This window comes from Mercenaria mercenaria, chromosome 11 (assembly GCF_021730395.1).
Source record: "Mercenaria mercenaria strain notata chromosome 11, MADL_Memer_1, whole genome shotgun sequence".
NCBI lineage: Eukaryota > Metazoa > Mollusca > Bivalvia > Venerida > Veneridae > Mercenaria > Mercenaria mercenaria.
This window is the reverse complement of record NC_069371.1, coordinates 58,203,615-58,230,714: the sequence shown is the minus strand read 5'-3', so window position 1 is coordinate 58,230,714 and position 27,100 is coordinate 58,203,615. Positions and strand designations below refer to the sequence as shown.

General features: G+C 34.2%; 1 protein-coding gene across 3 annotated transcripts in view; it reads left to right on the top strand.

Annotated features, from left to right (window-relative positions):
- The window catches only part of LOC123530689 (eosinophil peroxidase-like), a 68,053-nt gene that overhangs the window by 16,402 nt on the left and 24,551 nt on the right, over nucleotides 1-27,100 (top strand). For 2 of the 3 annotated variants that reach the window (XM_045311439.2, XM_045311438.2), the window contains exons 2-11: nucleotides 2,553-2,721; nucleotides 4,822-4,951; nucleotides 5,407-5,500; nucleotides 5,964-6,090; nucleotides 6,976-7,155; nucleotides 7,971-8,019; nucleotides 9,173-9,279; nucleotides 10,867-10,968; nucleotides 18,746-18,856; nucleotides 22,562-22,722. In XM_045311439.2, the coding sequence (XP_045167374.2) occupies nucleotides 2,553-2,721; nucleotides 4,822-4,951; nucleotides 5,407-5,500; nucleotides 5,964-6,090; nucleotides 6,976-7,155; nucleotides 7,971-8,019; nucleotides 9,173-9,279; nucleotides 10,867-10,968; nucleotides 18,746-18,856; nucleotides 22,562-22,722 (1,230 nt within the window). Of the gene's footprint in view, nucleotides 1-1,953; nucleotides 1,991-2,552; nucleotides 2,722-4,821; nucleotides 4,952-5,406; nucleotides 5,501-5,963; nucleotides 6,091-6,975; nucleotides 7,156-7,970; nucleotides 8,020-9,172; nucleotides 9,280-10,866; nucleotides 10,969-18,745; nucleotides 18,857-22,561; nucleotides 22,723-27,100 lie in introns of all 3 variants that reach the window. The other variant, XM_045311440.2, reaches the window with a different exon arrangement.

Here is a 27,100-nt window from a genome sequence, read left to right as displayed (position 1 = left end):
TTTAGTCATTAAATTCACAATGAACATAGAAATGTGGGAAGGAAATGGTTACACTGTTGTAACCGAAAAAGACATTTACATGTTTAACAGTTACTACAGAAAAGGGACATTGCTGATCTCGGACCTGACAATACATTTCAAGACAATCCGTCCTCCAGTATTTACAATGCTTTGATTTTAGAATGGCCCTCGTAATATCGTAAGTTACAAGAATGAAATAATTGCCAAATATGGATTAATCCTTAAGTATAGGTAATCATAAAATAAAGAGGTAAATACATGGGATACATGGGACAGCGGTGACTTTCAGCGACAATAGCTATAGAAGTAGATGATAAATCTTGGTTAAAGATCGTTTTGCCAGGGCAATTGTCATTCAAAGGCAAGGCTCGCCCATTTATTATTCTATACGTCTTAACACATTGATATTAACATCGTTTTTTTTTGTATAGGAGGCGTTGATCGAATGACCTTGTCTTTAATAGGGAAAATATATTTTTAGCAGGAAATATTAACATGTGATGAGAAAGTATTACGTGTATGTCTGTCCACATAGGATTTTTCATACCCATTGAATATAATTGATAAAATGGTCGACCGAGCCATGCATTTTTACATTTCATTCAACTCGCTTACTAAATTAAATAGGAATAGACACTCATGTAATTTCCTCTATGTATTTTTATTTATGAAACCCGCTATAAAGTATGAATTTTATAAAAAGAATAACATAGAAATGTGTGACTTATCGTTAAAATCCTTCGTGTTTGTTTTTGCGGTGCGAGTTAGACACACTTTTTAACAGTACCTTAGTTAGGTATCTGTACTATATATCAATCTATCATTTATATTGTAAAACTGCCTTCATGGTCAAGGCACTGACCTCCAGATTTTGGCTAAAAATGATTATTCTTTCAAACTGAAGTTTGGACATATTATGAACATTAGAATATAAGTTTTCGTTTCAAAACTACCAAAAAATGCTTTTGAAAATAAGCCGGCCACACTTCACTACAGGCAAAAAGAGCTCATAAATTAGCCGACGTCAACATTTTTTTTGTATCAGAAATAGTATCGAGCTGACACAGTGGTCTGATAAAACTTACTTTCAAGTCAGGTAAAACATTCTATTAGCAAACTTATACAGGTTTATCCATTGTTAACAAGTTGCTGATATATCACAAATACAGATAAATATGGTAACCCGTTATGAATGATATAAACAGTTTGTATAAGAAAATACATTGACACAAGAGTACCATTCAATGCATAAGAAAATACATTGACACAGAGTACCATTTAATGTACAAGAAAATACATTGACACAAGAGTACCATTCAATGTATAAGAAAATACATTGACACAGAGTACCATTCAATGCTAGTTAGAGAATTTCATAAAGTTTATGCAGGCTGTATTTGTAAATATACAAATATTAGTATATCATATAGGCAAGTGTCTCGCCAGTGGTATAATTACATATACATTTCTTGACATACATTAGAAATAGCTAAAGTTTTTAAGGATGCATGATTGAATTCTTGTCTACACATTACTTCTTAAATCAAGTAAAATTGAAAACGGTGGTGGGGGTTGGGGTGTGTGTGTCGGGGGGGGGGGGGGGGGGGGTACTTTATAAACGACATAATATCCCATTTAATGATTCTTGGATTTCAAGTCTTACAGGTTACAAAGACTGTTGATATAATAACCTAAACTACTTTCTTCAATGTAAAAACGCATTTAAAAGTTAAAAAATCTACGGTTGAGATTTTAAAAATATTTTACTGTTTCAATGACACACAAATATGCTTCAAAATGGAAAAAAGAAAGTGTTCAATTTTCCTCTAAGAGCTATATTTAGAAAAGAAAACTGTAAAAACCTGTGAATTCTGATATTTTTAAGCTTTTTTTTATTTTGAGAGGTATATAAAGTGTTATATTTATTTTTAGTATAAGAAAATACATTGACACAAGAAGACCCTTCTATGTAAGTGCTACTTAGAGAATTAGAGAATTTCATAAAGTTTATGCAGGCTGTATTTGTAAAATTTAATATGCAAACATTGGCATATCATATAGGCAAGTGTCTCGTCAGTGGTATAATTACACACACTAGTACATTCCTGACATACGTTGAAAACAACAAAAGTTATTAAGGCTAAATGATCGATTTTTTTGTTAGTTAGCTTATTAATATATTTATCAGTTTGAAAAATGTCAGACCCAGTACTTTTCTACTTAAATGTATATCTAAAATTACCGACCCCTACCCCAATGTTCAATTTACATCAGATTAAGGCAAAGTCTGCCAAAAATAAGGGCCAAGTTTTGTTTTCGAAACAATTACAATTCGAAAGGTTAACTGTTATATTATTTGCCATATTTTGATGATTTACTATTTGATCTCGGAAGAGGAGAGACTGTCTTATGTTCGCATTAACTGTAATGAAAACTACAGCATGAAAATAATTGGATGGCGTTATAAAATTTTTTCGAGATACTATGTTAAATGCATATAATAACATACTTTGAAATGTGTTTCTCTGCAGATGGAAATCAAACTTCAGTTATTGGTCTATCTTGGATGCATTGTTGTCATCCACGGACACGATGATTTCAATGGAAAACAGCTTGGTGTGCAGATCGGGAAAGCATTAAAAAAAGGCGAGAGAGATGTGAAACAAATGGAAAATAACGACAAACAAAAACAAAAAGACGGTAAGGCTTTATGGCAATAATTGCTGGAAGATGTCAAAACTGTTTTTCTCACATAACAGATCTTGAAAGGAGATTTTTGAAATATGAAATTAAAGTAAAATACAGGTTATTATTATATATCACAAATATGTTAACATCAATATCAACCCAAAATATCATACGGGTTTCCCAGATGGTTGAACTTAGACATCATCACATGCGTTCACAATATACATGTATATATATATATATATATATATATATATATATATATAAGAAAGAAGCCACATACTAGGGGCGTTCAATATGTAATGTTACTCCGTACGTAGTTTCGTAACCGCTTGTTATTTTTAGATACGGTTTTCTGCACATTATAGAGCAATTTATTGGCAACACAATGTTATATAAATTATAAAAATTGGTAGATTCAAAGTAAAAATATAATCATTTGAGTGAGGTGTACTCGGGTATACTAGACAATTTTATCTCCAAAATATTGAGATTGTAATAAGAAATTCCTTGATTCTACAATTCAACAACTAGAACTATAATTCAGTTTTCAGTTTAAACAGATAAAACAAATCATGGTCTTAACAAAAACATATAAAAACTAAAATAAAAAAATTTATAACAGTTTTAAATTGAGTGTGTATATTTTTACTCAAAAAATGATAAGGTGAGTACAATAAGCCTCTGCAATTTTGTCAGGTGCGATAATCATCGTTTAAAAATTATTGTATTTTAAGTTGATACTAGTATCTTAATTCTCGATTGCGAAAAAAGTTCTTACAACTTAATTAATCGCTGTCAACACCCATTCCAGATGGAATCAATCTCGAGTTTAGATTTTTTAGTTGTGTTGTAAAATTAAAAATGCAATAGATAGTTTAAAACAAATGCAAACGCATCACAAACTGCTGTACCTCATTGAAAAATGATAGAATTTTGTGATTTTACAAGTTATTCTATATTTCTGAGATTCTGGATGCCCATGACAAACCTAAATTATAATTATGGTCCAGTATACCTGAGTACACCTTACTAAAATGATTATTTATTTACTTTGAACCTACCGATTTTTATAATTTATATTGCATTGTTTTCAATAAATTGCTCTTTAATGTGCCGAAAACCGCATCTAAAAATACCCAGCGGTTACGGAACTACATATGGAGTAACATTACATATTGAACGCCCCTCGTATATGTACGATGATGTGTGATTGAATATAATAGCAAATTCTGGCTTACAATACATGAAATTCTGATTTGCACGCTAAACCCAGATTCATTCTGTAGTAGTTTCAAGTTGTAATATTAAGTGTTTAAAGTTTATATTATCATTGTTTCATTATTTCAGTATATAAATGACGGGGTAAAGACGCATTTTGGAACTAATGTGTCCATATATCTATGTGCTTTCACAACATCCTGTGAAATATTCAGAGCAATGATTCAGCAACAGTTTAAGCCTAAGATATTAACAATTCAAGTAATACTGATGACTTTATATTGTATTTAAATATATGAGATTTTGTTGACTTTTAACATTCATCAATGTGTGTTTTGTAGCGTTTTCTGATATTCCAGATCTAAATCAGACCTGTCGACTGTTCACAAAGGACTTCCTTGATCTCCATTGCAGTCAAAGACAATCCCATTCATACAATACATTATTTTATAGTGCTCTATAGAACTCTGAGTGGGGTTGTTATCTTTTTTTTAAAAAATGGATAAGTTCATATTTATCATCAAAACAATTTTATGTAGGGTACAATCTGCGTGAAGTCAGCATACATTTCGGACTCAAATGTTTTTATGTGTTGACGGACAGTATCAAACTACAGAATATCTAAGCAAGCATAAATAACAGCAACACAGGTAAAAGCCTGTACATTTCCATCCATGTGTAATATATGGAGAATACATTTTCGTTATTGAAATTATTGAAATCGACCATAGGAAAAATATCTTGAAACCTAACCCCAGGAGATCTTTTGAATATCGGAATCTTGCGAAACAGAGTCGAAATTCATAAATAATCTTTTACAGTTTTGGAGAAAGATACAACAGTACTTATGTCCTTATAGATTACAAGATAGTTTTACATTGTTATATTCAGGCACGGACAAAACGAACAAGAAAACAGCAACAGACCTATTGGCATTGTTTTCTGCACCAGAAGAAGACACCAGAAAACTTGCAAAGGAAGCCAGTATCCAGCTGGCGGCTTTAAAGGAGCTCCTTTCAACGTAATAGGATTTAATACAATTAGATATGTAATGACTAGATTCATTCTACCAATTTTTCAAATCAAAACTATAGGGAATTATGTACAGTAACTACTGTCATATCTATTTATTCTTAAATTTTAACGTTTTTTTCCCTAATTATACTTATTTTAGTTCTATCATTAAGGATACTTAAACTGTTAGAATAGATCTACTTTATGTAACTTTTGTACTGTATGAAGTCCTTATGTAAGCGTGTTTTGTCTACCGTGACTCCATGATTCCGAAAGATCAGAAAATGGAACAGAATTGCGGGAGTCAAAATTTCGATTTGATTGTACAACCTGGTATTCTAAACTTTGGAGATAACCATCAACTTGGTTCTCTAATTCAACATCCACAGATAAACTGATTTAAACTGCAACATAGCTTGGCTACATTGAATAGATTCTAAAAAATCTACATTGCATTTTCAGTGAGAACCTAGACACGTACCGTTTAAAAGCAAATAAAAAGTACCTACGCCTTTGGAAGAAGAAGTTTCACGAATACTGTCCAGGAATTTACACTGTATGTGAACATTCAACACGTACTAATAAGATATAATAAGTAACATAATAAACAGTTTACATGTACATTCAATGTTGCAAAATATAAGAAAATAATACTAGTATATTTAAACTTACTCTTATGAAATGTAATTATTTCTCAATCATTTCTCCTGCATATCTTGCAGGGAGAAAACAGCAGTCCTGGTACTTTGTTTGTACTTTCCTTGATCTTTAGATCTAGGAATTGCAAAATTGCAAGAAGAAACGTTTTGATGACGATCACATGCACTTACATTACCCTTAGTTGGAAAGAAACGCAGGGAGTTTTGGTATCTAAAGCAAACAAAGCGTAAATATGGATTACAGTTTTCTTCGCATCACCGAAAGATAGGGTTTAACTTAGAAATGACAGTCTGAATAAAAATTTAAACAGTCCATAACAATATGAAATTTTGATAAAATGTTTCATCAAATATCTTTAGGGTACGGCATGTGATCCCAAAGCCTACTACAGAACTGCAGACGGCACTTGCAATAATCTACAGAATCCCACATGGGGCGCGATTTTGTGTCCGCAAAGTAGAGAAATTCCACCCATGTACTCCGACGGTAGGTTGAAAAGGTCTATGTATTTGCAAGTCTGAAATGGACAATGTATTTGCAAGTCTGAAATGGACCCTGTATTTGCAAGTCTGAAATGGACAATGTGTTTGCAAGTCTGAAATAGACCCCTGTATTTGCAAGTCTGAAATGGACCCTGTATTTCGCAATTGATGATTCATTGACGGTTGCTTTTAGGTCGTCAATCGTTAAAATTGCCTACTGATCGTTTAAATCCTTTATATTTACTGAGCATTAGATACATGTCAGGTATTCTCCGCGTATTTTCATTTTTCATAACCTGGTTCATAACCATTTATATAATGCTTTTCACAAGCACTTACAGAACATAACAGTTCGTCAAAACATTGTAATGAAATTTGTAAGTACAAATTACGATTATATTTCTTTTGTCCATTTTAGTTGCAAAGGATAGATTTCAAATGAACTCATCCAATTAATTTCAAAGTTTCAAAAATCATTTTGTTAAAATTACCAAACGCAAAGAAAAAATACAAAGCGATCAAAATGGCAAGTGAAACAAGCAATTCAAATGCAAAAAAAAAAAAATAAAAAAAAAAAAAAAATATATATATATAGGCATCTTTTAAATAGTTTCCCTAAAGTCAAGTAAAAACAACATATCAAAAAATCATACAGGTCTGACAAGGATCTAATTCATTTAACACATTTTTTGTTTCATAAGTATATTCATTACAGCTACATGAATGTAATTAAAGTGAAAATGTAGTGTAGTGGGCGTCCTTTGAAGAGGTTCAAAATAAACTTTGTATTGATTTATTTCAAGTGTCTTTCTATCTTCAGAAACAGAGTACACACTTTTCTCCGCATTCAACATTTATTATTACAAACCTAAAGTAAATGTTTTTGCAGGTATTGATGCACCCCGAGATCGCGACCGGTTAGGTCTTCCCCTCCCAAGTGCTCGAGTGGTCAGCAATGAACTGCACAAAGTCGAGGGAAAATCACCAAGGAACGATAAGCTCACGATGATGGTCATGCAATGGGGTCAATTCATCGACCACGAATTTGTAGCTACACCAATCCTTAAAGGTATAGTAATTATGTGTTACCATGCCCAAAAATGTCCCGCTACCTATTTTCCGGTTACTAAGGAAAATGCATGTAGCAGCTTTCGCCACAGTTTTCGTCACCGAAACGGAAGTACGGCAGTTTTCAAGTCTATAAAATGAAAATTTTAAACGCAGTCTGGTTTCGGGGTGGTATATGACCTATGCATTGAAAAAGAACACGCATTTCACTATGAAGAGATTATTATCAGGTTGGGCATTATTTATTATATTATCTGAATGAATTGATAGAACAAAAAGTGCGTTTTTTCCTATACGTTTAAAGCTATTCAGAAAATGTTTAAATGTTTTGAAGATAAGTAAATGTTAAATATGAAATTTTACATGTAATAGTAAACAGTGGAGTTGATACACTGACAAAAAACTAGATATATATACGAGTATGGCACTTGGTATGCCGAGAAGGTAGTCTAGATAATGAGACCTCGGGTAGACCGATTTTACATTCTGATATTTCCTCGGAGGGGGATATCGACCAGTCAAAAAATATAACGATATTCAAATATTGATTAAAATTATTGGACTAGCCGAAAAGGTCATTTAGTTTTCGGACAAAAAATCTGAAGGAAAAAAGGTCAGTTCGTAAAAGAAATGATACTAAAGAAATAAAAATTAATCTGCTGCTAAATCATATCATAATAATGCATACAGCCTACTTTGCCTGTCTTGGAAAATATGTTATAACCTCGCTGTGATACCCTTTCTTATAGATTCTTGAAATATATTCCAATGTGCTTCACACGATATTTTTCTGACTGTAGTTTCTTTTCAATCTAGGTGAGGAAGGAGCTAATATAGAATGTTGCGGCGAAGGAAACGAAAATAGGTCAGTTTCCTTAAATGTGATTTTCTCGTGTATTATATAGTTAACACTCGTGGCTACAACGTACTACTACACCATACTGCCCGGGTCTTCATATTATTTTCACAGACATGTTTTATCATAATTTATTCATAATAGGTTATGTCTCTAAATAAATGTAAAATTCAGAGCCGTTCTACAAATCAGCGTTTTCAGGGGAAGCATACCCCCGAGTACTAATTATGGCCTCGACGAATGTGCCTGAATATAAACTGAAGAATTGGTAATGCCCTTGTGTTGTATTTACATATGCATTTCTTGCGTATGAACAAGTAGACATATGCATAGAAGACGAGGACATACCAGTACATTGATTTATCTTTACAAGGCTTTTTACGTATTGATCCATGTAAACTAGTCATGCTTTTTAGGTCACAATAAAGCTAAATTAAGTTTCACCTATATCATTTCTATTATAAAATACTGACCTTTTGTCAAAAACTTAACCAACATAGCCCTAGACCCAATTTCAGATGACGAATAAATCCTTAACATCATTTTTGTTAAAGAGTTATGATAAATACACTTAATAAAACTGAGAGATAGTAGTTCATGTATCTTCTAACAGTAGAATTTTCTAGGTATATTTGTGTATCTATAAACTGAATCTAAATCACACTGACTGTGACCTGGACCAGTACACATACATACTAAAAATATTTGAGCTTGACTCACATAAATACCGTCTACCCTCCCATTTTTCTACATAATGTCAACATGTGATATAAATTCAATATGAATTTAAACAGAAACTAGCCTCAATTTAGACCTCTGTTGCCATGCCAAGTGAAAAATTAGTGTTCAAATACCTGGCAGCCATTACTAGACCAGATGGCTCCCACGCTGGTTCCTTTAGTTTAGTTAGGCCTTTACGGTTCAGTTTGTGCAAATGAAATAGAAATGTTTTATAAATGCATCACTTCAGACTCGTTTATCTACTGTTTCCATTTCTATTACGTATCGACAGCAGATACCGGGATTTGGAAATTTCTGTTAACCCATAACAATGCTTTCCAGAACAACATACGCACCAAAATGATGACCCATACCTATTTATTGAATTTGTGAACTGATCTCGGAAATTAATATCAACTTAATAATCGATTTTTTTTAACAGGACACAATGCTTTCCAATCCGTATACCAAATGACGACCCTTTCTTCAATAAAACATGTATGGGATTTGTACGTTCTGCACCCGTGCCAAATCACAATTGCGAACCAGGTAGAATGATTTTAGTGATATTTTGGTGGTTTATTTCTTTAATTACTTTATCTATTATAGTCTCTGTTGGCATGACTTGATTTGCATAATTTAGACGTGCATTTCCTGCACGCACTGCACGCAATTACAATCAGTTTACATGATCTAACAACATAATTTAAGTTCAGCAGAGCGTAAAGTCCGTCGTCCACTCTTCCGTCCGTAAACATTTTCTACAGCTTATATCTAAAATCACTTGGTGAATGTTAATAAAACTTGACATATATGATTTTTATATGGTTATCTATTAAAACTGTTTGAGAAATCTATTCCATGTAGAACCTGTTTCCATTGTAAAAAAGGAAAATTAAACAAAAAATGTCCAAAATAATATTACAGAAATTTACTTCGGGTGACCTCTACTAAGAATGCTCACATTGTGTTGACTGTATGCTTTAGTACAAATGTTCCTTGGGTGGCATTGTAATAAGATTGTTCAAATAAAGCATGACGGCCAGAGGGCGTGGTCAATTAGTCAGTTGATGAAGCTTTTAAAATTTTCTTGCCAGAAACTGTTTTTCCGGTGCTTAACTCAGCAGACACAATCCGCTGTCTATCCGTTGTCTGTCGTTCTTTTTGATGGGATCAGCAGGTGCTTTAAACAACTTCTTCTCTGACACGTTTTCGAGGATTTGAAACTTGGCGTGGATGTTCATTTGTTGATCATCTTCTAAACTGATTCACAGAAAACCATTTCATGCCAAACTCTTGTTGTCATGGCAACGGAAAGGGAAACAATGTTAGAAACCAAACAAAAGACTTCCATAAAATTCTCCTGGGTAACTCACTACCAAGATTGTTCAGACTAATAGAATTCGTCAAAAATATATGACTGCTTCAGGGCGTGGTTACTTTTCCCTATATTCATACGCTTAGAAGCTAAAAAAAAGTTCTTGTCAGAAGCTGATGGCCTGATTTAAAAATAATTCCAAATGAACATGCCCGCCAAAAGAGCGTAGTTACTTTCAAATGTATGTATCTTGAGGAAATTCAAAATGTCTTCTTGTGAGAAACTATTTGACCGATTTTATTTTTCTAAAAAATGTGTAAACAAATGGTCCTTGGTTGACTCTTTACATTTTTTTAATATTTCAATTTCTCAACAACAAAAAATTGAAATAAAAAATATAAACCGTGGACCTTCTGTAAGCCAGTTGTAGTCATTCTTCACATGCAGGAATTCTACAGCCTAAGCTTTGCGCCCTCAGTGGTGAGGGACATAACCACATACTAAGGGATGCCCCTTGCAACAACACGGGACTATTGATCATAGTAAATGACAAGTCAGATATGTATTTAAATACAACGACATCAAAATTAATATGAATGTGTATACATAACCTTTAGACATTTTGTACATTCTCCAGCAAAACAAATTGAATGTTCCTTAGCAGAATTTCCTTAACTACATTTTTTAATAATATTAGCATTCTGGTATTTTATGATTACCATTTGAGACGGGCACCACCACGCCTTCGACTGTCCCTTTCGTATGTATGTATGACTATATTTCTTCAATTGTTTCTTTATCTATTAATCTTTATTAAGGTTTCCGAGAACAGATGAACCAAGTGACTTCATTTATAGATGGCTCTGGAATATATGGCTCTAAAGTTAACAGCACCAACGCATTGCGTACAATGAAAAACGGTAAATGCTTATTTCTAAGTATTCTTATTAAATGGTAAATAAAATGGCTTTCCAGATATAGTGTTAATGCAGTGTGTGTGTGTGTGCGTGCGTGTGTACGTGCGTACGTGTGTGCGTGTGTGTGTATCCTACTACTGCTGTGCGTAATGCGAGGAAGCTGCTATAGTCGACTATAGTACCATTTATTACGTCTTTGGAATGGCGCGTTGTTAAGGTCACTGACTTTGAATCACAGCCCCTCACCGATGTGGAGTCAATAAAATCTGTAAGAAGATCCTTTAGAAAGATAGACTGCAACCAAGCAAAATGATAGCAGACTCGGTTTGATTAAGTCTGTTCATGAGAGGTAGTGGAAAGTGGAACACCCCTCACGCCCCTAGCACCAGCTTAAGCGGAACTATATTACCCATGCACATGGAGTGGACTCCATGATCTCAAAGAACCAGAAAATATAACAACACTGAACAAGCCTCGCAAATTCTTTATGTGGGGAATCCATCCAGATGAAATAATACACTTTGGTCTTCTTCCATCATCAAATGCTGGAAAGTCGCCATATGACCCATAATTGTGTCGATGTGACGTTAAACCCAACAGAAACAAAACAAAATAAAAAACTGGTATGACTAGGCCAGGGAGCGAACCCACGATCTTCTACACTCGAAGTGGGTGCTCTACCTTTAGACTACGGAGGCAGTTTGCTTTAATGAAATAGAAGACCCGAAGTGTCTCTTTTGGACACTATATTAGGCAAGGTCGGACATCTAGGTAGAAACAGCGTAAACATTCCCGTAAACCGTATCATGTCAATAAAACATCATGCACAAATGTCAACGGAAGGATTTTCCGTCTATGAATATCAAATGACATCATATCAGTAAAATCAATTTTGGCCGACTTCATATTTGTATAGGTAAGTACAAAATAGTTTAAGCCAACATAAGCTTTTACCGGTCTTCAGATTAATTTCAATTTGATTTTTGTTTTACTTTTATCAATTCGTATGGAGAACAAACGTCGTTGGCAGAGCATTTAAACATACAACATACACAAGCTATCAAACAAATTTATTATTCTAACACGATCTGATTCATTTTCCTATTAAACAAAGTAGGCAGAAAACAGTGAATTATTATACAACAAATCACTGTTCTGACGTCACAATTATTACGTCATGGCGTCAAACGGCATAGCGGCGCGCTGGAAAAGAAACCGATTGAAAACGGGCAAATATTTAATGCATGTCATCAAGGATGTACTTAAAAATCCTTTGTAACGTGTTAGAATCGAAATAATATATCTCATTTAGTGATTGGCTCTTGAATAAATCATTGTTTGTCGTTCAGATGCGTATAATTCCTTCGCATCTGAACTCCAAACAATGATTTATTCAACGGCAAATCACTGGATGAGATATATTATTTCTTAATTGTCAATCATACATTGACAGAAGTTATGTTACACATGAAAATAATTCTTGACCGGCAAACACTTGCCCAGTATGCTATAATCACCTTATAATCTGATTAGGATTGCAACACCTCTTAATACGATTAACATTGTTGACACTCGAAAACAGCACCTGTTACACATCAGATTACAGTAGCAGATTTCATATACATACGCTTTTAAAACACACAAAGTTCAGGTTAAAAGAGAAAATTTAGTTCAAATGAATGCGATAAATGATACTTGTCTGGTCACATATTTCCAACAACTGAACCATGTATAATTACATGTTCTTAAATGCACTTAGTTCATGTATACTTATAAAAATAGAATCTGTAAAAGGATCCTTTGGAAGCAAAGAATGCAACCAAGAAGAATAATAGCAGACTCGGTTTGATTGAGTCTGTTCATGAGTCTGTTATAAAGTCACAAGATATATTGTTAACTTCTTGTTGAAAAAGCTAATTTAACCAAAATCATGGTTAATGAAATGAATCTATGAGAATAAATTAAGGTAGCATATATATTATATCATGAATACCTATTGATATTTTTCATGTAGAGCAGAACTATCACATTTTCCTTAACCTATTTCCTTGTGAAAAGGTAAGGTTATAACAGTTATCAGAATTCATAAATAAAATAGAAAAAGTGGAAACTCCACAGGTCTCTCAACACGACAAAAACGAAAATGCTGCAGGCTCGGTTTGATTGAGCCTGTTCATGGACGGTAGTGGAAATGCAAGCCACCGTCCACGCCCTCTAGCCCCGGGTTGAAGACCATTTCAATATTAAGACCATTTGAGAAAGGTCCGACAGGCGCACTTGATATATAGGTGTCACTGTACTTGTACACGTTTGTCAATGTCTTCATGTTTTCTTGAAACTTACAGTGTCGTTAATCTTGTAAATTTGGATTGTCTCTGAATTAGCACAACCTACTACTAGGTTATTGTTGGCAACATTGTAAGCGATGGCTTTAATATTTTCCATCCCGTATCCAAGCAAAATTGGCATCAAATGTTTACCGTCATAATTCAGTTCGTATATCCCGCATGGATTCTTTGTGCATATAAATAAGTTGTTGTTAATATCAACCTCAACGCCAAGGTAGCTTTCAATATTCCGATCAAAGGAACGAGACACGATTTTCCCCATTTTGACAGAAAATATTCCTCCGTTTTGGTCAAGTATATAAATTAGACCATCAGATGCTTTCAATGCTATGCTTTTGGGGGATGGTATGGCATGACCTAGATCAAGTCGGAAGCTTACTATCCCATCTATGGTCAAAATTCGAATTTCTGTCTTGTATCTGTAAAGACACAACAGGTATATGTGCGACTCGTAGCTTGAAATTGCCTTACACACACAACCTGTTTTAAAACGTTTCTTGATCGAAAGGAATTGACCAACACTGACTACAAGCAGCCTGTCGTATGCTAATCCTGATATTACGGCAAGAATTGAATTTGAAACCACTGTAATATCATGAGGTGGCTCATCCAAGGCTAATACCGATGATTTCCCCCATCCAACGCGAAACATTTTTATTGCCATATTACTGTAGTCGGACACAACAATTCGTCCATCTGGCATGCAAGTAATACTATTAATCTCACATACCCTTTCATCATCGGGGAGTCGTATGATTTGTTCGTCAGTTAGGAGCAACTGAGACTTTGGACGATGAGCATATGTTTGATTGTTATATAGAGATTCTTCAGAATCGCTGGTTCTGCTCTTTGCAGACGACTGTCTTCCATCAGGATGTATAATTTTTATAATGGTTGCTTCTTTAGTCATTAAAGGAACTGTTTGCAATTCTTGCTCATCGATTTTAACGTCAAATTTATCATTCACATTGGCTGCATGAACTTTATAAATTCCATCGGTTTCTTTAACTTCATTTCCAGCAGATTTTGTAGATATTTCCGAGCGATCAGTTTTGTACTTCCGGTTAATTTCTTCTGTTTGCTTTATCCATTGTTTCAGTCGTTGTGCTTCGGTTTTCGGTTCATAGTTTCTCACCATATATGTTGAAATTGGTTCCGCTGACATTTTCTTTAATAGAAATGACTTCTTATATGGAAATGAAGTATTTTCTCGCCTTAATCTGATTTTGCGCTTGTTTGTATCATATTGTTTCCTTAATTTCTTTTTATCGTTTGATACAGCTTTAGTTGATTTAACGGCATTTTTTCCTGTTGCTGTACGATTGGTGCAACCTTGATTTACTAATGTACGAGACTGCATTTCCTTGAATTCATTACATTCGTTTTTGTATTCGACTGATTCAAGCATTTTTCTGTTTTGCCACTGTTCCAGTTTGCGACTTTCCAACACATTCATGCTTTTTGGCCTTAGAGCTGTTTCTTGGTTAGAGTTTTCTAGTCGTTCGGGCGGTGCGGACTGTAGCCGCAACACTCTTATCCCATCAAGAATGTCGTCGTCGTCGTCATTTAGATAATATTCTGTGACAAGACCGTACGTTTTCACGCGATCCTTGAATGGTTTTCGAAATACACTAGAAGTTACTGGTTTGCCCAAAAAAAAAACATTCTTTTTAATTGGTTGGGTTTTGTCCGTAGAGATTAAGACATCATTTGTAAGATTTTCAGACGTTTCATATTTGTTATGTTTGAGGTCGTTGTCATGTCCCTCGTCGTATTGAATTGTTTCAACTTCCTGAATTTCTAAATGGTGATTGTTCATTTTGTCTTCTTGGCTCTGTTCTTTTTCATGCTCTCCGTAGGCATGTAATATGACTTCGCCGATTACTGTTTTGTTTGGAAAGATATCTTTATTTTCTGTTTCATCTGGACTGGAAATATAATCACCATTGGCAGTGTTTAGATATTTTCCAGTGGATATCTCTTTCCTGTTGACATCTTTTCCCGTTGTTTCTCGGGTTGATCGAGTTTCAACATTTGTATTTGTCTGTGTCTGTTTAATGTTTTTAATGTCTTCTTGTGGAAGCGTGCTTTGTATTTCAGCAAGTTCTTGCAATTTTGCTTTTGCTTTCATAAACGTTTTTTTGTTCTTTTGTAACGCAACAAATGTAAATACTTCGCTGCCACTTTCCTTTGCATTCCGAATTTCTGAAAGTGCAATAGAAATGTTCTCATCTAATTCATTACATTTTGCTTGCATTCTTTTCAAGTTTGTTTCTTTATTTCTATCGGCTACGTTTGTTTCCTTCCCTTCCTTTTCCGTCTTTTCACTGTTCACACGTTGACTATTTTGTTGCGTAGAGTCAAGATACATTTCACATTTCTTTGCTATTGTAGTATTCTTTTCTTTGAGGTCTTTAAAAGCCTTTTCTGCTTTTTCTGTCTCATCACGAGCAAATATTCCATGCGCTACTTCATCAATTGGTTGAATAATACATCGATCATGGTTCTCATAAAGACACTTTTCACAACAAAGATCGTTATGCATGTTACAAAAGTTCTCAATAGCGTGTTCTGGGTGTTCGCCACATCTCTGCAATTTCACTCTTTCCACATCTAAGGAGATTTTTATAACTCTGGCAGTGCCACCTCTTGCTGAAAACTTCTGCCTTTTCTCCTTAGTCTTTTGGATTAATAGTTGTTTCCCCTCGTCTGGTACTGATTCATTTTCGCCTGAAGTATAATTTTCCTTTCTCCTTGATTTTAGATGTGAGGGTTTCTTTCGAAAATTATCGCTACTTTTGCGATCATGAGTTTTAAATTTATGATAACCTGTGCTTAACAGCATGTCATCAGGCACTTCTTTCATTTCATTTTTTTCACTAAGACATGTCATTTGGTCTTTAGTGTCATCACTCCAAAAACTGTGTCTTATATTTATTCTCGCATTATATGCACATATCTGTCCATGTGCCTTTGCACATGGTAAGCATAAATAGTTTTTGCATTGTGTGCAATAATTCTCTCCATCCTGGAATAGTCCTTTGTTGCAACAGGGAGCACAAAATCTATCGTCGGTATACATTCTACAAATTAAGTAAAAGGCTCAAGTCAGTTGCATTAAAGCTGGCACACCTTCCATTTCCACACTTTATATGTACATTTATATGATTTATACTTTTATAGTTCGTTTTGTTAAAATTTAATAAAACTGTGTCCTTTTACACTTTAAATCTTTAACTTTAACGACTTCAACGGTATTAGTTATTTTCCCGTAAATAAACGTTGAACGAAATAATGATCATTATAATTAACCTAATCTAGCGTTAAAAGCGAACAATTAATTAAGCAAACCATGTAAATAAATTCGTTTACATTGTTTAAAAAGTTGTCTTTTCATTACTAAAATATGAAAAGCAGTATTGATTGCAACTGTAACCGATACATAACAGGTTAAAAGTTGATAATAACGATAAGCGGGCGTAGTTTTCACATTTTGGTTCGGTGGTATGTGGTACTATGTACACATTGATATCTTGCGCTTTGAAATTATTGGCGAATAACAAATGTGATAAATCATGAAGTAATAGCTGTACTAAAAAGGTTAAATTGAAGAGATATGTTAAAATATAAGAAAATATCACTCACGGCACTAAATTATATTCATTAAAAGAGTATGTCTTAAGTTAAACGTGAAATCCAAAGTCCCTATCTTGAAGTCGATATTGAATGAGTTTGCTATAAAGAATGTCTAAATTTCTTCTACTTTATAAATTGAAAATGATCTAAACAGTGTTAACTCATGATTCTGTGACTATACAAGAAATACTGCTTATTATCAGTGGCAATAAAAAACTTTTGAAATTACTTTAGAGCTTTTTAGTTTGCAAAAGTTGAAATAAATATTGAAGCTTACCCTTTAATTTGAAATACACAATTCACTTTTAATTAACCGTTTCATTTGTAGGAATATGTTAGCCTTATTTGCACGTGTCGTTTGTGAATCACATTCGAATTCTTTTATTTAGTTCAGATACTACCCTAGAATAAAAGTTTGCTTAACAGTACAGGTGTGCATTTTGCAAGTACTCGTCGCAAAATATATATCATTGTCCTCTGTGCCTCACCTTCACAGAAGTTTATTTTGAACGGGTTGTTAGATCGTCGGACTGACTTTAAAATGTATGCAAAATACCTTAAACGTGATTTATTAGCACAATAGGTAAAGATCCTAGTAAAATCAATTCGAATCTATAGCTAAAGTATACCATTAAACATATTCTTTCTTTATTAATTTCAGTTTGAATAGTATTCGTTTTTTGTTTCTAAAATATCTTAGTTTACGAGATTTTTTCATTCATTTTTATTTTCTTTATATTTCATTTAATACTTATTCAATGCGTATCGATCAATTTCATACTACAATCGGTAATTCTAATGTCTACAGTTCATTTTGGCTTGCTATAACTGTCTGTAAATCGTGTCCAGTGTCATGATCAGAGACTGTTAGGCAGATTATAATTAAAACACACGCTTCAGTTTGATCTGCAGCAATATCTATTGAGTGGTACTTCTTTTCAATGGGTAAAAATGGAATTTCCGCGTAGCCGCTATGAACAAAACAATTACGTAAACTATTTGTTAAAACATCACAGACGGAAGTGAACCATGAATTTTTACATGTCTTTTGCATATTTGATCAATTTTACTTGCATACTTGCAGTCTGGGCATTTAAACGCTTCGAACAGATGACGCAGTTTTAACGATATTTGGAACTACATTTACCCTCATGTGTAGTCACGAAACCTATCGGGTATGGTAGGCTTTTACGCAAACATAATAACTACCACCTATAAAGTATCTGACCAGTCTTGACACTGGCAATAAGTAAATTGCTTTTGCAAGACTGCGACAAACCAAAGACCATTCATACCTGCTTCGTAGCAGAGTTAGAAGAGTTCAGCTCATGTACTTTACTCCGCTGTAGACGCTGAGGTGACAATACTGGTCGACAAGATGAGACTTGGCATAAAATCCAATCTGATATATACCCGAAAATACCTATGATTGTTCTTGCCGTAGCGGTTGCCCTACGGAACCTCCAACAAGATGGGTTGCTTGAATACGTGCATTCTGTTGTGGGATAGTCACCTTAGTCCTTATTGTGGTCTGTACACTTCCGAGCGGCTCGCTGCACGTGAATGTACATGTTTTGGGTTCTGATTGCTGACGTTTACCCGGATACGTTCATGCATGACATCTTATCCGCTTTTTGATGGTATTTATTTATTTATTTGGGTTTTACGGCGCACCAACACAGTATAGGTTATATGGCGCCAAACAGGACTAAAAATTTTGGTTTCAGTTTTCGGAAACAAGCATGACAAAAACGGGAAATTATCAAAATGCCATTTTATACTTTTGAAATATACAGGTTTGCTTAAGACATTCAATGACGGCAGTGGAACAGATAGTAAACTACTACCAAAGAATTCCAATGACAAGTGCACACTTGAAAAGCCAGAAGATCGCTGTAACCTAGCAGGTATTTGGTTTACTGTTTGTTTCATGTTTTCCTTAATGAGGTTTTCTTTAATTTCGTTTTAAATATAGGACTTTACCATTGACAGCTTGCATAATTCTTAAGAACTTCAATATGGCAAAAGGGCTATTTTAATTTTCAAAATATCTCGATTAAGTTTGAATTTATCTTCAAAACGATATGATAGGGTATTTTTTAATTGTTAATTACACCAGCTTGTGACATCAAAAAAATTAAATTTCAATACATTTTAGATTTATTTGTTGATGAATTGATATCAAACCTTAAGGATATCTTTATTTGAATGGAAAACTTGTAAAAACAGAATTTTAAATGAGAAATATAAATGTTTGATCATAAAATGTACAATGTACAAGGAGACACAACATGGGTAAACCTATCGTTTGATCCACGAAAACTGTAATAGGAGTTTTCGTGAATTTTACCTTTATTTTACAAGAGATTCAGATTTAAGTTATATGTCATTATTAGGGTCTTCATGAGATGTAGTATAAAATATTCCAATTACATCTTATGAAGATACTAATATTGACATACATGTATAACTTAAATCTGAATCTTGTGTAAAATAAAACTAAAATTCACGAAACAATTGACAATGGATGCTTCATTATAACAATTGGTAATGCAGCTAAAGCATTAACCGTTGAAACAACCGACAATGCATGCTTCTTTAAACAATTGGTAATGCAGCTAAAGCATAAATCGTTAAAACAATCGACAATGCATGCTTCATTATAACAACTGGTAATGCGCTAAGGCAATAACCGTTAAAACAATCGACAATGCATGCTTCATTATAACAACTGGTAATGCGCTAAGGCATTAACCGTTAAAACAATCGACAGTGCATGCTTCATTATAACAACTGGTAATGCGCTAAGGCATTAACCGTTAAAACAATCGACAGTGCATGCTTCATTATAACCAATGGTAATGCAGCTAAGGCATTAACCGTTAAAACAATCGACAATGCATGCTTCATTGAAACAATTGGTTATGCGCTAAGGCATTAACCGTTAAAACAATCGACAATGCATGCTTCATTGTAACAATTGGTAATGCAGCTAAGGCATTAACCGTTGAAACAATCGACAATGCATGCTTCATTATAACAATTGGTAACACAGCTAAGACATTAACCGTTAAAAGAATCGACAATGCATGCTTCATTATAGCAACTGGTAACTCAGCTAATGCGTTAACCGTTAAAACAATCGACAATGCATGCTTCATTGTAACAATTGGTAATGCAGCTAAGGCATTAACCGTTAAAACAATCGACAATGCATGCTTCATTATAACAATTGGTAATTCAGCTAAGACATTAACCGTTAAAAGAATCGACAATGCATGCTTCATTATAGCAACTGGTAACTCAGCTAATGCGTTAACCGTTAAAACAATCGACAATGCATGCTTCATTGTAACAATTGGTAATGCAGCTAAGGCATTAACCGTTAAAACAATCGACAATGCATGCTTCATTGTAACAACTGGAAATGCAGCCAAGGCATTAACCGTTAAAACAATCGACAATGCATGCTTCATTAAACAATTGATAATGCACTAAGGCATAAACCGTTGAAACAATTAACAATGCATGCGTCATTAAACAATTGGTAATGCGCTAAGAACAATCGACAATGCATGCTTCTTTGTAACAATTGGTAATGCGCTAAGACATTAACCGTTGAAACAATCGACAATGCATGCTTCATTAAACAATTGGTAATGCGCTAAGGCATTAACCGTTAAAACAATCGACAATGCATGCTTCATTATAACAATTGGTAATGCCGCTAAGGCATTAACCGTTAAAACAATTGACAATGCATGCTTCATTATAACAACTGGCAATGCAGCTAAAGCATTAACCGTTGAAACAATCGACAATGCATGCTTCATTATAACAATTGGTAATGCTCTAAGGCATTAACCGTTGAAACAATCGACAATGCATGCTTCATTATAACAATTGGTAATGCGCTAAGGCATTAACCGTTAAAACAATCGACAATGCATGCTTCATTATAACAATTGGTAATGCAGCTAAGGCATTAACCGTTAAAACAATCGACAATGCATGCTTCATTATAACAATTGGTAATGCGCTAAGGCATTAACCGTTGAAACAATCGACAATGCATGCTTCATTATAACAATTGGTAATGCGCTAAGGCATTAACCGTTAAAACAATCGACAATGCATGCTTCATTATAACAATTGGTAATGCAGCTAAAGCATTAACCGTTAAAACAATCGACAATGCATGCTTCATTATAACAATTGGTAATGCAGCTAAGGCATGAACCGTTGAAACAATTGACAATGCATGCTTCGTTAAACAATTGGTAATGCAGCTAAAGCATCATACAAAAATGCAAGTTGTTTCTAAACTAAACCAGAATCAATGTTATGTCGTTTTTCTACGGATTTATCAAATAAGTATGGTTACGAAAAAAAAACAACAAAAAAAAAAAAAACAACAAGAAAATATTCTTAAAAAATATATATTCGGTTTGGGGTGGGATTTATTGTCTCGAATATTCCTGTACAATGTTAAATCAATACTGCATTTCTGACACTTTTCGGTAAATAAACCAGCAAATAGACGGCATTTTATGATTCAGTCAAATCAAAAGCTTGCATTTATTTCTATCAGTTTAATTAAGCACAAGTACATTGCAGGGTTTACGGAAATAGCCGACCTCACAACGACCGTCAATTCTAACACGATCTGCAGCAATTGCTATATAAACATATAGCGAAATCGCCTATACATGAATCTACGATAAAATATGGTTGGCTGTTACATCTCACCCCTATGATTGTGGCATAAGAGATTCTATTTCAGTTCCATTACATACAAACTATTTCAGGGCCAAACGGTTGAAAACAACATTTCAAAAACATAAATATAATAAAAAGTCATACTGACTTATGTGTAGGACCGTAAAACACGTTAAAATATAGGAACAGATTTATTATTTCTTAACTACACTACACATTAATAGTTGCGCGAATTTGGATTCCCTAGACTGTAAAAGTAGTAATTATTCTAGTAAAATGCCAATATTACGTGTATAAATGCCCCCTGTCTACAGTTAAATAGGTCAAAAGTTGGCTTAGACAGCTACGCCGAAAATGATACATGGCATCCAAGTCGCGGTAAACGAATTTTGCCTTTACCAGACGAGTTAGCAATGAATTATTTAATCTTGAAAGCTGCAAATTATACTACTTACGATTGAAAGTTGCATATTTAATTTATAGTAATTATCAATTATCTTAAATAAATGTTTTAACTCCCGTTTCTATGCCTATATAATTATTCAATAACAAGAACACATTTTAATACCTATATCAATTATGTGTGGTCCTAACTTTCTGAACAGTAGTCTGGGTCATCTAAACTGTTTCAATACGAATTTGTAATCAGCGCTCCTTTTAATTCAGATTCAAAAACCAACAAACAACAATAAAAATCTAAATATCTAAAATCTAGAATGTAATAGAGCTATGCTTTAGACGGTAATGTCCACAGAACATTGTAATAAAGTATATCCGGTACTATTATTAAAGAGAGTCATTCCACACAATGGTGACGCAATTTGTATCGTCAGATGTCCTGAAACAAATAATATTTCTGTTGTTAAAACACTGATGTGTCATGTTTTTGTCAGGAGATGTACGTGTTAATGTGGTACCAAGTCTTGGTTGGAGTCACACGTGCTTTATGCGAGAACACAACAGAATTGCACGAAAGCTTGCAAAAGTGAATCCGCACTGGGATGACGAGATGTTGTTTCAGCAAACCCGGCGTATAATGGCTGCAATTATACAGGTGAGAAATGGCTGAGACATTCATCCAGCCAACAGTATTACCCAGAACATGGTTGAAATGACACTATCTATAAACAGTCTAATAGCATAAAGATTGCATAACGTACCATTAGAGTTGATGCAGTTGAAACAAACGGCAGAGTTTTCTTTCTGTCCTTCCATCGAACCAGAAAACATCTAAAACCATTATATTGATTTATCATACAATTCCTTAAATTATTTACTTTATTCTTCTCATTGCTGATTTATTTGTTTATCGCTTGTTAGTCACTCAGCAAGGCCTCTCATTTATGCCTGTGTAGTCATCATATATGTTCAAGCAACACTGATATTCTTATATTGCATCAATGGTTAAGGTGTGTGTGAGTGTGTGTGTTCGGGTTTAACGTCTTTTTCAACAGTTTTCATATAAACGACGGTGTCTACTTGCAGCAGTGAGCACAATGCCCAACTTTATAGTGCTGCCTCACTGGAATATCACGCCGTAGACACTTGGCATGATACCCAATCCAGTCATATTATACTGACACCGGGCTGACCAGTCCTAGCACTATCCTCTTAATGCTGAGCGCCAAGCGAGGAAGCTACTAGTACCATTTTTATGTCTTTGGTATGACGCGGCCGATGATCAAACCCACGACCTTCCGCACTCGAAGCGGACGCTCTACCACTAGGCTACCGAGGCGGTCTTAGATGCCTAATAGTAATGTTTACAAAATGGCATTTGCTTGGTATATTCTTAAAGGGGACCGTGTTTCGCACTGTTTTGCAAAACAACTTTTACCGTGCCGTTTTTAATAAATTTTGTATAACTTATGATATCTCCTCAAGCTCAAGTAGAGACAAATTTCAAAGTGATGACCACTGTCCAAAACGTTTGAAGAGAACTCATTTTACCATTAATTTTAATAAAAGAAACATCAAACTATTGGTAAACTATTATAAAACACAAAATAAAAATGTCAATATCATTTTTTCTAGGGTGTCTCAAATAAACGGATTCAATGAGACAGAATTCTAACTTCAACATTGAAAAAATAAGGGCGAATCCTGTGTTTCTGTTTTGAATTTTGCTTACTTCATTCAAAAATAACCTTGGGGCAGACGTAAAACCTACCTAAATTTCTTCCACGATATGTAATCTAAAGAGTGAAAGCAAAATAGAGAACTTTTACCGCATGTAACTCAATATATTTAAAGATGTGCAACTCTACTCCTTCTGTTTAAGTAGTAAGTTCACTTTGAACAGCAAGAAATCGCTTATCAAATTAATGTTTTTCCATTTTTGTACAATAAATCAATTATAAGTCTTGAAAGAAGTAAAAACTTACTAGAAAAAAGGAAAATAAGGGGAAAAAAATTGGTCCCAGTAGGGCTTGAACCTACGCCCCCCTGAGAATTGCAGTAAAAGTAGGTGTATGGTAGGAATTGAATACTCTTCAAAAAGTGGGTACTCTATTACGCTTCTAATACCTTAACATTTTAAATGTACTGTTTGATGTAAATCCTGTAAAAATTAAAGGCTTCGATAGGAGTAAAGCAGGAATACGAAAGAGTATACATTTTAGATATATTTAGTTTTCATCTTCTCTTATTTTCTGTATAAAAATATGTTATTTTTTATCCGTTGGTATAATACACTGGAACAAGTGATTTGTTGTCTCAGTCAAGTCAATGTGATATTTTTACATTATCAACACTGTCCCACTAAACACAGCATCATCTATTTTATAATATACGTAAACATAAAGAATATTTATGCGCATGATATTATACAAATCAATTTACTCAGTAGTGTAGTTTTTCAAACAGAAATAAAATTAGACTAGTTCCAACCAAAAAAGACTTCCAAATAACTAGTATCATCGACAATTGTTTGTTTTCACTAAAGATAGCTTAATTAAAATAAAACAAACACACTAATACAGATAGAAACAAGAGCTGTCACAATTGGTGACAAATGCCCCCGAAGTAGGCCCAAGAATGCCACAGTTGTATGCGCAAAAAAAATCACATATCATTTTGTGACCTTGACCTAAGAGGTATGGTAAGTTATTTCAAAATCCCTTTATGAATGGAAGATTTACAGCCCGGGCAAGAATTTACCGGGCGCACGGACGGACAGTGCGATTTTAATATGCCCACCTTCGGGGCCATAAAAATAAAACGTTCAATTGTAAGTATATGAAAAAAATGCATTGCAAAAATGGAACTATAGTAACTTCAAATATTCATTTTACATGTTTATTTGTAATTAAACAAAACTGCATTGGTACGGTGGTATGTTCATGACACTTATTTTTATGTCCCCTAAGGTGGACATATTAAAGCCGCACTGTGCGTGCGTCCGTGTCAACTCTTGTCCGGGATGTAACTCTACCATCCATAAAGGGATTTTAAAATAACTTGGCATAAATGTTTGCCATAATGAGAAGATGTGCCATTCGCAATACCCAGATCCCTAGCTCCAAGGATAATGTCACACAATAAAAGTCAAAGGTTAACAGGGCCTGTTTCTTGTCCGGTCCATAACTCTGCCGTCGATGAAATGAAGATTTGTAAATTATTCGACACAAACCATATTGAAAAGGTGTGTTGTGCTTATGACCCGGGTCTTTCAGGTATACGTCTAGATCAATGTTCCAAAATTATTCATACCTAAACTATTCTGGCATATTTTGCGCAGACAACTGTAGCATTCTTGGGCATGCTTCGGGGGCATTTGTCACTAATAGTGACAGCTCTTGTTTAGATTAGATCATTCCGAGATCTTTTATTGATTTAGTCCTCTTTATAAAAGATCAGAGATGACTAAGGGTGTGATTATTATTTTTATCTCATCGTCCTAGCTACCAAAATGACTATGTAAAATATCTAAAGAATTACCTTAGCTTAGAGTTTGTTTTAAGGCTTTTCCTCTACTATTATAGGGGAAAGCTGGTCTTCACTGTACGGATGATATAAAGCATATAATATTATACGTGTAAAACAGCAATTTCTTCGTTTATACAGCAGTAGTTTCGAAGGAAATATTTCAAACAGAAATATTTCTGCCTGAACACTACATATTTTATTTCAAAGGTATTAGAAAAAGTGTATGAATTTTTGCAACAGTGTTTATCAGGCTTGCAACTGCACAAGAAAAATAACTTTGTCTTCCGCAAAGTAAAGCAATAAACAATTATGGTTTTACATCGTGAAAAAGTTAATGAACACATTTGTATTACGATTATTTGATATTAATCACTTCTCCGCATATCTACTCCAGGAGAAGTGAACTATTATTTACTAGTACCTGTCGTTTTGTACTTGATAACTTCTTATCTGATTTTATTGAAGTTTGACACATTTCTTCATCAAAAATATTGTGGAGCGTTGTGCACAGAATTTGGTATCCGATTTTCAACGTCAAGGTCGGGAGGGTCAAAAACGGAAAAACAATATTACACTTTCTTTTCCGGGTCATAACTGTGTTATCCTTAACTTAACTTAACCTCTTAAATCTTCCGCCGTTTTGTATCCTGGAATACACTTGAACCTCCGTAGATGCAAGTTTACGCCAGACCGCCTGTTTCTAGACTTGTTTGCTAGTTTTAGGGGTGTATGATCATGATTTTAACCTTTTTATCATTCCATTACTAAAACAACTGTCTGATAAAGCCTATCTGAGAAAAGCAGCCTTTTTCAGGTCAGTGACCTGAGAACACTTTACACTGTGTAAACCTATGATAAAGTCCAAGGACATCAGATGTGTCTGTCTTGTATTTAAAAATCTATACGCCCTTATACTGCGCTTAAATATGTCTTTAAAATCCCAAATATTATAAAATAAAAGCGGAAAAACAAAAGGCTAACCTTGTGTTTTGTATCCGACATCTCTGTTCTGCTGAACATGAATGAATAATTTTAATTTGCTGCCACTTGAAGTTTTATCCGAAGTTCAGTTGCAAGACGGATACCCATTCTCACCAAGCAAACGTTAGACGTGACTTAAATATACATACCATAACGCCGCTTGGCAGATAAAATAGGCATTACCGTTTCCTCGATGATCTTATTCAATAACATTCCATTCCAGATGCAATATTCCTTAATGTAAGTGTAGAAAGCTAAAATCCTGAACAAACGTTTTACAGGAGTGATTTTCCGTTTCTACGAGCGTTTCCGTTATAACAACTGCATACGCCATACATTAGTGGCATAGTCTGACGTTCCTAATAAGAGCGCGTTTATAAAAATAATTGCGTAGATATGTCTTTTAGCAGTTATTCTCAAAAACAAGATGGCGTCGTTTTGAAAAAAAAATTAAAAAAAGTCCGGTAAAACAGCAAAATGTATTCTATACTACTACGTTTTGCCCTTTATTTCGCATGAAGGTA